This window comes from Salmo salar, chromosome ssa15 (assembly GCF_905237065.1).
Source record: "Salmo salar chromosome ssa15, Ssal_v3.1, whole genome shotgun sequence".
Taxonomy (NCBI): domain Eukaryota; kingdom Metazoa; phylum Chordata; class Actinopteri; order Salmoniformes; family Salmonidae; genus Salmo; species Salmo salar.
This window is the reverse complement of record NC_059456.1, coordinates 104532582-104548223: the sequence shown is the minus strand read 5'-3', so window position 1 is coordinate 104548223 and position 15642 is coordinate 104532582. Positions and strand designations below refer to the sequence as shown.

General features: G+C 44.5%; 1 protein-coding gene across 2 annotated transcripts in view; it reads left to right on the top strand.

The window, feature by feature from the left end:
* The window catches only part of LOC106572907 (CDK5 and ABL1 enzyme substrate 2), a 133104-nt gene that overhangs the window by 46644 nt on the left and 70818 nt on the right, over nucleotides 1-15642 (top strand). For both annotated transcript variants that reach the window (XM_045696504.1, XM_045696503.1), the window contains 2 exons: nucleotides 49-205; nucleotides 5969-6066. In XM_045696504.1, the coding sequence (XP_045552460.1) occupies nucleotides 49-205; nucleotides 5969-6066 (255 nt within the window). The remainder of the gene's footprint in view (nucleotides 1-48; nucleotides 206-5968; nucleotides 6067-15642) is intronic.

Below are 15642 nucleotides of genomic sequence, written 5' to 3'. Positions count from 1 at the left end.
TGATTGATTGGTTAATTTATTGACTGGTTGATTGATCTTCCTCCATAGACGGTGTCATATGCCCAGTTTCTATACCCGACCAACGCCCTGGTCCGCCAGAAGACCCCCACGGTGGACATTACCATCCAGGTGCCCCTCAACCAGGTGACCCGGAACAGAAACTACACCCCAACTAGGCTAAACAGCAACGTGGGACTGGACCTGGGTAAGAACTAGCTCTAACCCCTACATGCTGTCCACAGGGCTATGAACTGTATGGCTTGAACGGTGGCTTTACTGTGCCCTGTCATGCAGGGTTGTCTGTGGTGCTCTGCCTTGATGTGCTGAAATGTCCTGTGGAGTAGCAGCTGGAAACGATGCTTCAGAGACAATAATACTAATTTACAGGGTAATATACAGTGCCTTCGAAAAGTATTCAGACCCCTTGACTATTTCCACATTCTGTTACGTTACAGCCTTATTCTTTAAAAAAAATGGCCCTCGTCTATCTCCACACAATACCCCATAATGACAAAGCAAAAACAGGTTTTTAGAAATGTTTGCTAATTCATTAAATAAAAAAAACTGAAATATCACATTTACATAAGTATTCAGACCTTTTACTCAGTACTTTATTGAAGCACCTTTGGCAGTGATTACAGCATTGAGTCTTCTTGGGTATGACGCTACAAGCTTGGCACACCTGTATTTGGGGAGTTTCTCCCATTCTTCTCTGCAGATCCTCTCAAGCTCTGTCAGGTTGGATGGGGAGCGTTGTTAAAAAACTATTTTCAGGTCTCTCCAGAGATGATCAATCGGGTTCAAGTCCAGGCTATGGCTGGGAGAGCTCAGGACTCAAGGACATTCAGAAACTTGTACTGATGCCACTCCTGCGTTGTCTTGGATATGTGCCTAGGGTCGTTGTCCTGTTGGAAGGTGAACTTTCACCCCAGTCTGAGGTCCTGAGCTCTCTGGAGCAGGTTTTCATCAAGGATCTCTCTGTACTTTGCTCCGTTCATCTTTGCCTCGATCCTGACTAGTCTCGCAGTCCCTGCCACTGAAAAACATCCCCACAGCATGATGCTGCCACCACCATGCTTCACCCTAGGGATGGTGCCATGTTTCATCCAGACATGACGCTTGGCATTCAGGCCAAAGAGTTAAATCTTGGTTTCATCAGACCAGAGAATCTTGTTTCTCCAAGTGGGCTGTCATGTGCCTTATACTGAGGAGTGGCTTCCGTCTGGTCACTACCATAAAAACCTGATTGGTGGAGTGCTGCAGAGATGGTTGTCCTTCTTGAACGTTCTCCCATCTCCACAGAGACACTCTAGATCTCTGTCAGAGTGACCATCAGGTTCTTGGTCACCTCCCTGATCAAGGCCCTTCACAGATTGCTCAGTTTGGCCAGACGGCCAGCTCTAGGAAGAGTCTTGGTGGTTCCAAACTTCTTCCATTTAATAATGATGGAGGCCACTGGGGACATTCAATGCTACAGAAATGTTTTGGTATCCTTCCCCAGATCTGTGCCTCGACACAATCCTGTCTCAGAGCTCTACGGACAATTCATTCAAACTCATGGCTTCGTTTTTTCTCTGACATGCACTGTCAACTGTGGGACCTTATATAGACAGGTGTGTGCCTTTCCAAATCATGTGAAAAATCAAATCAAGGACAGAAGAAAAAGGATATCAAAGTGAAACAGTTCTCTAAAGACACGAGACAATAATACAAGAAACAACACTTCTGCAGCTTGTCAACTATGTGTCTGTCTATCCCTGTTCTCTCCTCTCTGCACAGGCCATACAAACGCTTCACACCGCGTGGCCGCTGCCACTCTAACCTGGTGGTCCCAGCGCGCACGACCCACGTGGAGTTCCAGGTCTCCGGCAGCCTCTGGAACTGCCGGTCTGCAGCCAACAAGGCTGAGTTCATCTCAGCCTATGCTACCCTCCAGTCCCTAGACTTCCTGGCGCTGACGGAAACATGGATTACCACAGATAACACTACTACTCCTACTGCTCTCTCTTCGTCTGCCCACGTGTTCTCGCATAGCCCTAGAGCATCGAGCCAGCGGGGTGGTGGCACTGGAATCCTCATCTCTCCCAAGTGGACATTCTCTCTTTCTCCCCTGACCCATCTGTCTATCTCCTCATTTGAATTCCATGCTGTCACAGTTACCAGCCCTTTCAAGCTTAACATCCTTATCATTTATCGCCCTCCAGGTTCCCTTGGAGAGTTCATCAATGAGCTTGACGCCTTGATAAGTTCCTTTCCTGAGGATGGCTCACCTCTCACAGTTCTGGGTGACTTTAATCTCCCCACGTCTACCTTTGACTCATTCCTCTCTGCCTCCTTCTTTCCACTCCTCTCCTCTTTTGACCTCACCCTCTCACCTTCCCCCCCTACTCACAAGGCAGGCAATACGCTTGACCTCATCTTTACTAGATGCTGTTCTTCCACTAATCTCATTGCAACTCCCCTCCAAATCTCCGACCACTACCTTGTATCCTTTTCCCTCTTGCTCTCATCCAACACTTCTAACTCTGCCCCTACTCGGATGGTATTGCGCCGTCCCAACCTTCGCTCTCTCTCTCCCGCTACTCTCTCCTCTTCCATCCTATCATCTCTTCCCTCTGCTCAAACCTTCTCCAACCTATCTCCTGATTCTGTCTCCTCAACCCTCCTCTCCTCCCTTTCTGCATCCTTTGATTTTCTCTGTCCCCTATCCTCCAGGCCGGCTCGGTCCTCCCCTCCTGCTCCGTGGCTCGACGACTCACTACGAGCTCACAGAACAGGGCTCCGGGCAGCCGAGCGGAAATGGAGGAAAACTCGCCTCCCCTGCGGACCTGGCATCCTTTCACTCCCTCCTCTCTACATTCTCCTCTTCTGTCTCTGCTGCTAAAGCCACTTTCTACCACTCTAAATTCCAAGCATCTGCCTCTAACCCTAGGAAGCTCTTTGCTACCTTCTCCTCCCTCCTGAATCCTCCCCCCCTCCTCCCTCTCTGCGGATGACTTCGTCAACCATTTTGAAAAGAAGGTTGACGATATCCGATCCTCGTTTGCTAAGTCAAACGACACCGCTGGTCCTGCTCACACTGCCCTACCCTGTGCTTTGACCTCTTTCTCCCTCTCTCTCCAGATGAAATCTCGCGTCTTGTGACGGCCGGCCGCCCAACAACCTGCCCACTTGACCCTATCCCCTCCTCTCTTCTCCAGACCATTTCCGGAGACCTTCTCCCCTTCCTCACCTCGCTCATCAACTCATCCTTGACCGCTGGCTACGTCCCTTCCGTCTTGAAGAGAGCGAGAGTTGCACCCCTTCTGAAAAAAACCTACACTCGATCCCTCCGATGTCAACAACTACAGACCAGTATCCCTTCTTTCTTTTCTCTCCAAAACTCTTGAACGTGCCGTCCTTGGCCAGCTCTCCTGCTATCTCTCTCAGAATGACCTTCTTGATCCTAATCAGTCAGGTTTCAAGACTGGGCATTCAACTGAGACTGCTCTTCTCTGTGTCACGGAGGCTCTCCGCACTGCTAAAGCTAACTCTCTCTCCTCTGCTCTCATCCTTCTAGACCTATCTGCTGCCTTTGATACTGTGAACCATCAGATCCTCCTCTCCACCCTCTCCGAGTTGGGCATCTCCGGCGCGGCCCACGCTTGGATTGCGTCCTACCTGACAGGTCGCTCCTACCAGGTGGCGTGGCGAGAATCTGTCTCCGCACCATGCGCTCTCACCACTGGTGTCCCCCAGGGCTCTGTTCTAGGCCCTCTCCTATTCTCGCTATACACCAAGTCACTTGGCTCTGTCATATCCTCACATGGTCTCTCCTATCATTGCTATGCAGACGACACACAATGAATCTTCTCCTTTCCCCCTTCTGATAACCAGGCGGCGAATCGCATCTCTGTATGTCTTTCAGACATATCAGTGTGGATGACGGATCACCAGCTCAAGCTGAACCTCGGCAAGACGGAGCTGCTCTTCCTCCCGGGGAAGGACTGCCCGTTCCATGATCTCGCCATCACGGTTGACAACTCCCTTGTGTCCTCCTCCCAGAGTGCTAAGAGCCTCGGCGTGACCCTGGACAACACCCTGTCGTTCTCCACTAACATCAAGGCGGTGACCCGATCCTGTAGGTTCATGCTCTACAACATTCGCAGAGTACGACCCTGCCTCACACAGGAAGCGGCGCAGGTCCTAATCCAGGCACTTGTCATCTCCCGTCTGGATTACTGCAACTCGCTGTTGGCTGGGCTCCCTGCCTGTGCCATTAAACCCCTACAACTCATCCAGAACGCCGCAGCCCGTCTGGTGTTCAACCTTCCCAAGTTCTCTCACGTCATCCCGCTCCTCCGCTCTCTCCACTGGCTTCCAGTTGAAGCTCGCATCCGCTACAAGACCATGGTGATTGCCTACGGAGCTGTGAAGGGAACGGCACCTCCATACCTTCAGGCTCTGATCAGGCCCTACACCCAAACATGGGCACTGCGTTCATCCACCTCTGGCCTGCTCGCCTCCCTACCTCTGAGGAAGCACAGTTCCCGCTCAGCCCAGTCAAAACTGTTCACTGCTCTGGTACCCCAATGGTGGAACAAGCTCCCTCACGACGCCAGGACAGCGGAGTCAATCACCACCTTCCGGAGACACCTGAAACCCCACCTCTTTAAGGAATACCTAGGATAGGATAAAGTAATCCTTCTAACCCCCCCCTTAAAAGATTTAGATGCACTATTGTAAAGTGGTTGTTCCACTGGATATCATAAGGTGAATGCACCAATTTGTAAGTCGCTCTGGATAAGAGCGTCTGCTAAATGACTTAAATGTAATGTAAATGTATGTGCAATCAAGTTGTAGAATCATCTCAAGGATGATCAATGGAAGCAGGATGCACCTGAGCTCAATTTTGAGTCTCATAGCAAACGGTCTGAATACTTATGTAAATAAGGTATTTCTGTTTTTAATTATCAATACATTTGCAAAAATGTATAAAAACCTGTTTTCACTTTGTCATTATGGGGTGTAGTGTGTAGATTACTGAGGAATTGTTTTTATTTTATCCATTTTAGAATAAGGTTGTAACGTAACAAAATGTGGAACAAGTCAAGGGGTCTGAATACTTTCTAAAGGTGCTGTAGTGTGTGACGTGTTTATTTTCTCCCTGCGCTGTCCTGTCTCTTCCCCCTGGGGCTGCTGTCCTGTCTCTTCCCCCTGGGGCTGCTGTCCTGTCTCTTCCCCCTGGGGCTGCTGTCCTGTCTCTTCCCTCTGGGGCTGCTGTCCTGTCTCTTCCCCCTGGGACTGCTGTCCTGTCTCTTCCCCCTGGGGCTGCTGTCCTGTCTCTTCCCCCTGGGGCTGCTGTCCTGTCTCTTCCCCCTGGGGCTGCTGTCCTGTCTCTTCCCCCTGGGACTGCTGTCCTGTCTCTTCCCCCTGGGACTGCTGTCCTGTCTCTTCCCCCTGGGACTGCTGTCCTGTCTCTTCCCCCTGGGACTGCTGTCCTGTCTCTTCCCCCTGGGGCTGCTGTCCTGTCTCTTCCCCCGGGACTGCTGTCCTGTCTCTTCCCCCGGGACTGCTGTCCTGTCTCTTCCCCCTGGGACTGCTGTAAATAACAGAGGGCAGAGAGACCGAGGGGCAGAGAGACCGAGGGGCAGAGAGACCGAGGGGCAGAGAGACCGAGGGGCAGAGAGGCAGAGGGGCAGAGAGGCAGAGCAGAGGGCCACTTCTACTTGCCTCTTGCATTTTTTAGTTAATGCTGCAATTAGTTGTTTGTAATTTTGGGTAGAGCAGACATTTCCATAGATTTATGTTAGCTACATGTGTGACATAACTCCACCAGTCCTATTTATGATATCATTTACAAAGATTATACCGTTTTTTAATTTTATTTTATTGAAAAGTATGTTTTTATTAATCAATTAGTATAGTTGAGTTTAACCACTGTGTATTCATGTATATGTATTTACGTGTATGTTTCTGTCCTCTCCAGGTGTGGATGACACATCAGACTATGACCCCAACCTTCTGAGTGACCCCCAGTGGCCCTGTGGGAAACACAAGAGAGTCCTGATTTTCGCCTCATACATGGTGAGAGACACACACACACACACCTTATTTTCACCTCATACATGGTGAGAGAGAGAGACACACACACACACACACACACCTTATTTTCACCTCATACATGGTGAGAGAGAGACACACACACACACACACCTTATTTTCACCTCATACATGGTGAGAGAGAGAGATGGGGGGTGGATGAAGAGGGAGAATGAGAAATAGATGGAGGAAGAGGTAGTAGGAGGAGGAGGAGGAGGAGGAGAGAGAGAAGGGGAGGAGAGAGAATGAGATGAAGAGAGAATGAGAGATGGAGGAGAGAGAGAATGAGAGATGGATAGAAGAGGAGAGACAGAGAATGAGATGGAGAGAGCGAGCGAGCGAGAGAAGAGAGAATGAGATGAAGAGAGATGGAGGGAGAAGGAGAGAGAATGATGGAGGGAGGAGGAGAGAGAATGAGAGATGGAGGAGAGAGAGAATGAGAGATGGATAGAGGAGGAGAGATAGAGAGAAGAGGAGAGTCAGAGAATGAGATGGAGAGAGAGCGAGAGAAGAGAGAATGAGATGAAGAGAGAATGAGAGATGGAGGGAGGAGGAGAGAATGAGAGATGGAGGAGAGAGAGAATGAGAGACGGATAGAGGAGGAGAGATAGAGAGAAGAGGAGAGTCAGAGAATGAGATGAGAGAGAGCGAGCGAGAGATGGAAAGAGGAGGAGAGATAGAGAGAAGAGGAGAGACATAGAGAATGAGATAGCGAGAGAAGAGAGAATGAGAGATGGAGGAGAGAGAGAATGAGAGATGGATAGAGGAGGTATTTTGCTGCATTGTTAGTCTCCACTCCCTTCCTATTTTACTGTTAGATTAGTGTGTATTGTTGTAAATTGTTAGATACTACTATACTGTTGGAGCTGGGAACACAAGCATTTAGTTAGATATTACTGTTGGAGCTAGGAACACAAGCATTTAGTTAGATATTACTGCACTGTTGGAGCTGGGAACACAAGCATTTAGTTAGATATTACTGCACTGTTGGAGCTGGGAACACAAGCATTTAGTTAGATATTACTGCACTGTTGGAGCTAGGAACACAAGCATTTAGTTAGATATTACTGTACTGTGGGAGCTGGGAACACAAGCATTTAGTTAGATACTACTGCACTGTTGGAGCTGGGAACACAAGCATTTAGTTAGATACTACTGTACTGTTGGAGCTAGGAACACAAGCATTTAGTTAGATATTACTGTACTGTGGGAGCTGGGAACACAAGCATTTAGTTAGATACTACTGCACTGTTGGAGCTGGGAACACAAGCATTTAGTTAGATACTACTGTACTGTTGGAGCTAGGAACACAAGCATTTAGTTAGATATTACTGCACTGTTGGAGCTGGGAACACAAGCATTTAGTTAGATACTACTGTACTGTTGGAGCTGGGAACACAAGCATTTAGTTAGATATTACTGCACTGTGGGAGCTGGGAACACAAGCATTTAGTTAGATACTACTGTTGGAGCTAGGAACACAAGCATTTAGTTAGATATTACTGTACTGTTGGAGCTGGGAACACAAGCATTTAGTTAGATATTATTGTACTGTTGGAGCTGGGAATACATGCATTTAGTTAGATACTACTGCACTGTTGGAGCTAGATACACAAGCATTTAGTTAGATATTACTGTACTGTTGGAGCTGGAAACACAAGCATTTAGTTAGATACTACTGTTGGAGCTGGGAACACAAGCATTTAGTTAGATACTACTGCACTGTTGGAGCTGGGAACACAAGCATTTAGTTAGATATTACTGCACTGTTGGAGCTGGGAACACAAGCATTTAGTTAGATACTACTGCACTGTTGGAGCTGGGAACACAAGCATTTAGTTAGATACTACTGTTGGAGCTGGGAACACAAGCATTTAGTTAGATATTACTGCACTGTTGGAGCTGGGAACACAAGCATTTAGTTAGATACTACTGTACTGTTGGAGCTGGGAACACAAGCATTTAGTTAGATATTACTGCACTGTGGGAGCTGGGAACACAAGCATTTAGTTAGATACTACTGCACTGTTGGAGCTGGGAACACAAGCATTTAGTTAGATACTACTGTTGGAGCTGGGAACACAAGCATTTAGTTAGATATTACTGCACTGTTGGAGCTGGGAACACAAGCATTTAGTTAGATACTACTGTACTGTTGGAGCTGGGAACACAAGCATTTAGTTAGATATTACTGCACTGTGGGAGCTGGGAACACAAGCATTTAGTTAGATACTACTGTTGGAGCTGGGAACACAAGCATTTAGTTAGATACTACTGCACTGTTGGAGCTGGGAACACAAGCATTTAGTTAGATATTACTGTACTGTTGGAGCTGGGAACACAAGCATTTAGTTAGATACTACTGCACTGTGGGAGCTGGGAACACAAGCATTTAGTTAGATACTACTGTTGGAGCTGGGAACACAAGCATTTAGTTAGATATTACTGCACTGTTGGAGCTGGGAACACAAGCATTAAGGTAGATACTACTGCACTGTTGGAGCTAGGAACACAAGCATTTAGTTAGATACTACTGCACTGTTGGAGCTAGGAACACAAGCATTTAGTTAGATACTACTGTTGGAGCTAGGAACACAAGCATTTAGTTAGATACTACTGCACTGTTGGAGCAAGGAACACAGGCATTTAGTTTGATACTACTGTTGGAGCTAGGAACACAAGCATTTAGTTAGATATTACTGCACTGTTGGAGCTGGGAACACAAGCATTTAGTTAGATATTACTGCACCGTTGGAGCTAGGAACACAAGCATTTAGTTAGATATTACTGCACTGTTGGAGCTGGGAACACAAGAATTGAGTTAGATATTACTGCACTGTTGGAGCTAGGAACACAAGCATTTAGTTAGATACTACTGTTGGAGCTAGGAACACAAGCATTTAGTTAGATACTACTGCACTGTTGGAGCTAGGAACACAAGCATTTAGTTAGATACTACTGTTGGAGCTGGGAACACAAGCATTTAGTTAGATACTACTGCACTGTTGGAGCTAGGAACACAAGCATTTAGTTAGATACTACTGTTGGAGCTGGGAACACAAGCATTTAGATAGATACTACTGCACTGTTGGAGCTGGAAACACAAGCATTTAGTTAGATACTACTGTACTGTTGGAGCTAGAAACACAAGCATTTAGTTAGATACTACTGTACTGTTGGAGCTAGAAACACAAGCATTTAGTTAGATACTACTGTACTGTTGGAGCTAGAAACACAAGCATTTAGTTAGATACTACTGCACTGTTGGAGCTGGAAACACAAGCATTTAGTTAGATACTACTGCACTGTTGGAGCTGGGAACACAAGCATTTAGTTAGAACCTACTGTACTGTTGGAGCTAGAAACACAAGCATTTAGTTAGATACTACTGCACTGTTGGAGCTAGGAACACAAGCATTTAGTTAGATACTACTGCACTGTTGGAGCTAGGAACACAAGCATTTAGTTAGATACTACTGCACTGTTGGAGCTAGGAACACAAGCATTTAGTTAGATACTACTGCACTGTTGGAGCTAGATACACAAGCATTTAGTTAGATACTACTGTCGTTGGAGCTGGGAACACAAGCATTTAGTTAGATACTACTGTTGGAGCTAGGAACACAAGGATTTAGTTAGATATTACTGTACTGTGGGAGCTGGGAACACAAGCATTTAGTTAGATATTACTGCACTGTTGGAGCTAGGAACACAAGCATTTAGTTACATACTACTGCACTGTTGGAGCTAGAAACACAAGCATTTAGTTAGATACTACTGTTGGAGCTGGGAACACAAGCATTTAGTTAGATTTTACTGCACTGTTTGAGCTGGGAACACAAGCATTTAGGTAGATATTACTGCACTGTTGGAGCTGGGAACACAAGCATTTAGTTAGCTCCTACTGCACTGTTGGAGCTAGGAACACAAGCATTTAGTTAGATACTACTGTTGGAGCTAGGAACACAAGCATTTAGTTAGATACTACTGCACTGTTGGAGCTAGGAACACAAGCATTTAGTTAGATACTACTGTTGGAGCTAGGAACACAAGCATTTAGTTAGATACTGCTGTTGGAGCTAGGAACACAAGCATTTAGTTAGATACTACTGCACTGTTGGAGCTAGAAACACAAGCATTTAGTTAGATATTACTGCACTGTTGGAGCTGGGAACACAAGCATTTAGTTAGATACTACTGCACTGTTGGAGCTGGGAACACAAGCATTTAGTTAGATACTACTGCACTGTTGGAGCTGGGAACACAAGAATTTTGTTAGATATTACTGCACTGTTGGAGCTAGGAACACAAGCATTTAGTTAGATACTACTGTTGGAGCTGGGAACACAAGCATTTAGTTAGATACTACTGCACTGTTGGAGCTGGAAACACAAGCATTTAGTTAGATACTACTGCACTGTTGGAGCTAGGAACACAAGCATTTAGTTAGATACTACTGCACTCTTGGAGCTAGGAACACAAGCATTTAGTTAGATATTACTGCACTGTTGGAGCTAGGAACACAAGCATTTAGTTAGATACTACTGCACTGTTGGAGGTAGGAACACAAGCATTTAGTTAGATACTACTGTTGGAGCTGGGAACACAAGCATTTAGTTAGATACTACTGCACTGTTGGAGCTGGAAACACAAGCATTTAGTTAGATACTACTGCACTGTTGGAGCTAGGAACACAAGCATTTAGTTAGATACTACTGCACTGTTGGAGCTAGGGACACAAGCATTTAGTTAGATACTACTGCACTGTTGGAGCTAGATACACAAGCATTTAGTTAGATATTACTGTACGGTTGGAGCTAGGAACACAAGCATTTAGTTAGATACTACTGCACTGTTGGAGCTAGGAACACAAGCATTTAGTTAGATACTACTGCACTGTTGGAGCTGGGAACACAAGCATTTAGTTAGATACTACTGTACTGTTGGAGCTAGAAACACAAGCATTTACTTAGATACTACTGCACTGTTGGAGCTAGGGACACAAGCATTTAGTTAGATACTACTGCACTGTTGGAGCTAGATACACAAGCATTTAGTTAGATATTACTGTACGGTTGGAGCTAGGAACACAAGCATTTAGTTATATATTACTGCACTGTTGGAGCTAGGAACACAAGCATTTACTTAGATACTACTGCACTGTTGGAGCTAGGAACACAAGCATTTAGTTATATATTACTGCACTGTTGGAGCTAGGAACACAAGCATTTATTTAGATACTACTGCACTGTTGGAGCTAGATACACAAGCATTTAGTTAGATATTACTGTACGGTTGGAGCTGGGAACACAAGCATTTAGTTAGATACTACTGTTGGAGCTAGGAACACAAGCATTTAGTTAGATACTACTGCACTGTTGGAGCTGGGAACACAAGCATTTAGTTAGATACTGTACTGTTGGATCTGGGAACACAAGCATTTAGTTAGATACTACTGCACTGTTGGAGCTAGGAACACAAGCATTTAGTTAGATATTACTGTACTGTGGGAGCTGGGAACACAAGCATTTAGTTAGATACTACTGTACTGTTGGAGCTAGGAACACAAGCATTTAGTTAGATATTACTGCACTGTTGGAGCTGGGAACACAAGCATTTAGTTAGATACTACTGTACTGTTGGAGCTGGGAACACAAGCATTTAGTTAGATACTACTGCACTGTGGGAGCTGGGAACACAAGCATTTAGTTAGATACTCACTGTTGGAGCTAGGAACACAAGCATTTAGTTAGATATTACTGTACTGTTGGAGCTGGAAACACAAGCATTTAGTTAGATACTACTGTTGGAGCTGGGAACACAAGCATTTAGTTAGATACTACTGCACTGTTGGAGCTGGGAACACAAGCATTTAGTTAGATATACTGCACTGTTGGAGCTGGGAACACAAGCATTTAGTTAGATACTACTGCACTGTTGGAGCTGGGAACACAAGCGTTTAGTTAGATATTACTGCACTGTTGGAGCTGGGAACACAAGCATTTAGTTAGATACTACTGCACTGTTGGAGCTGGGAACACAAGCGTTTAGTTAGATATTACTGCACTGTTGGAGCTGGGAACACAAGCATTTAGGTAGATACTACTGCACTGTTGGAGCTAGGAACACAAGCATTTAGTTAGATACTACTGTTGGAGCTAGGAACACAAGCATTTAGTTAGATACTACTGCGCTGTTGGAGCTGGGAACACAAGCATTTAGTTAGATACTACTGTTGGAGCTGGGAACACAAGCATTTAGTTAGATACTACTGTACTGTTGGAGCTAGGAACACAAGCATTTAGTTAGATATTACTGCACTGTTGGAGCTGGGAACACAAGCATTTAGTTAGATACTACTGTACTGTTGGAGCTGGGAACACAAGCATTTAGTTAGATATTACTGCACTGTGGGAGCTGGGAACACAAGCATTTAGTTAGATACTACTGTTGGAGCTAGGAACACAAGCATTTAGTTAGATATTACTGTACTGTTGGAGCTGGGAACACAAGCATTTAGTTAGATATTATTGTACTGTTGGAGCTGGGAATACATGCATTTAGTTAGATACTACTGCACTGTTGGAGCTAGATACACAAGCATTTAGTTAGATATTACTGTACTGTTGGAGCTGGAAACAGAAGCATTTAGTTAGATACTACTGTTGGAGCTGGGAACACAAGCATTTAGTTAGATACTACTGCACTGTTGGAGCTGGGAACACAAGCATTTAGTTAGATATTACTGCACTGTTGGAGCTGGGAACACAAGCATTTAGTTAGATACTACTGCACTGTTGGAGCTGGGAACACAAGCATTTAGTTAGATACTACTGTTGGAGCTGGGAACACAAGCATTTAGTTAGATATTACTGCACTGTTGGAGCTGGGAACACAAGCATTAAGGTAGATACTACTGCACTGTTGGAGCTAGGAACACAAGCATTTAGTTAGATACTACTGCACTGTTGGAGCTAGGAACACAAGCATTTAGTTAGATACTACTGTTGGAGCTAGGAACACAAGCATTTAGTTAGATACTACTGCACTGTTGGAGCAAGGAACACAGGCATTTAGTTTGATACTACTGTTGGAGCTAGGAACACAAGCATTTAGTTAGATATTACTGCACTGTTGGAGCTGGGAACACAAGCATTTAGTTAGATATTACTGCACCGTTGGAGCTAGGAACACAAGCATTTAGTTAGATATTACTGCACTGTTGGAGCTGGGAACACAAGAATTGAGTTAGATATTACTGCACTGTTGGAGCTAGGAACACAAGCATTTAGTTAGATACTACTGTTGGAGCTAGGAACACAAGCATTTAGTTAGATACTACTGCACTGTTGGAGCTAGGAACACAAGCATTTAGTTAGATACTACTGTTGGAGCTGGGAACACAAGCATTTAGTTAGATACTACTGCACTGTTGGAGCTAGGAACACAAGCATTTAGTTAGATACTACTGTTGGAGCTGGGAACACAAGCATTTAGATAGCTACTACTGCACTGTTGGAGCTGGAAACACAAGCATTTAGTTAGATACTACTGTACTGTTGGAGCTAGAAACACAAGCATTTAGTTAGATACTACTGTACTGTTGGAGCTAGAAACACAAGCATTTAGTTAGATACTACTGCACTGTTGGAGCTGGAAACACAAGCATTTAGTTAGATACTACTGCACTGTTGGAGCTGGGAACACAAGCATTTAGTTAGATACTACTGTACTGTTGGAGCTAGAAACACAAGCATTTAGTTAGATACTACTGTACTGTTGGAGCTAGAAACACAAGCATTTAGTTAGATACTACTGCACTGTTGGAGCTAGGAACACAAGCATTTAGTTAGATACTACTGCACTGTTGGAGCTAGGAACACAAGCATTTAGTTAGATACTACTGCACTGTTGGAGCTAGATACACAAGCATTTAGTTAGATATTACTGTACGGTTGGAGCTGGGAACACAAGCATTTAGTTAGATACTACTGTTGGAGCTAGGAACACAAGGATTTAGTTAGATACTACTGCACTGTTGGAGCTAGATACACAAGCATTTAGTTAGATATTACTGTACTGTGGGAGCTGGGAACACAAGCATTTAGTTAGATATTACTGCACTGTTGGAGCTAGGAACACAAGCATTTAGTTACATACTACTGCACTGTTGGAGCTAGAAACACAAGCATTTAGTTAGATACTACTGTTGGAGCTGGGAACACAAGCATTTAGTTAGATTTTACTGCACTGTTTGAGCTGGGAACACAAGCATTTAGGTAGATATTACTGCACTGTTGGAGCTGGGAACACAAGCATTTAGTTAGCTCCTACTGCACTGTTGGAGCTAGGAACACAAGCATTTAGTTAGATACTACTGTTGGAGCTAGGAACACAAGCATTTAGTTAGATACTACTGCACTGTTGGAGCTAGGAACACAAGCATTTAGTTAGATACTACTGTTGGAGCTAGGAACACAAGCATTTAGTTAGATACTGCTGTTGGGGCTAGGAACACAAGCATTTAGTTAGATACTACTGCACTGTTGGAGCTAGAAACACAAGCATTTAGTTAGATATTACTGCACTGTTGGAGCTGGGAACACAAGCATTTAGTTAGATACTACTGCACTGTTGGAGCTGGGAACACAAGCATTTAGTTAGATACTACTGCACTGTTGGAGCTGGGAACACAAGCATTTAGTTAGATATTACTGCACTGTTGGAGCTAGGAACACAAGCATTTAGTTAGATACTACTGTTGGAGCTGGGAACACAAGCATTTAGTTAGATACTACTGCACTGTTGGAGCTGGAAACACAAGCATTTAGTTAGATACTACTGCACTGTTGGAGCTAGGAACACAAGCATTTAGTTAGATACTACTGCACTCTTGGAGCTAGGAACACAAGCATTTAGTTAGATATTACTGCACTGTTGGAGCTAGGAACACAAGCATTTAGTTAGATACTACTGCACTGTTGGAGGTAGGAACACAAGCATTTAGTTAGATACTGACTGTTGGAGCTGGGAACACAAGCATTTAGTTAGATACTACTGCACTGTTGGAGCTGGAAACACAAGCATTTAGTTAGATACTACTGCACTGTTGGAGCTAGGAACACAAGCATTTAGTTAGATACTACTGCACTGTTGGAGCTGGGAACACAAGCATTTAGTTAGATACTACTGTACTGTTGGAGCTAGAAACACAAGCATTTAGTTAGATACTACTGCACTGTTGGAGCTAGGGACACAAGCATTTAGTTAGATACTACTGCACTGTTGGAGCTAGATACACAAGCATTTAGTTAGATATTACTGTACGGTTGGAGCTAGGAACACAAGCATTTAGTTATATATTACTGCACTGTTGGAGCTAGGAACACAAGCATTTACTTAGATACTACTGCACTGTTGGAGCTAGGAACACAAGCATTTAGTTAGATATTACTGCACTGTTGGAGCTAGGAACACAAGCATTTATTTAGATACTACTGCACTGTTGGAGCTAGATACACAAGCATTTAGTTAGATATTACTGTACGGTTGGAGCTGGGA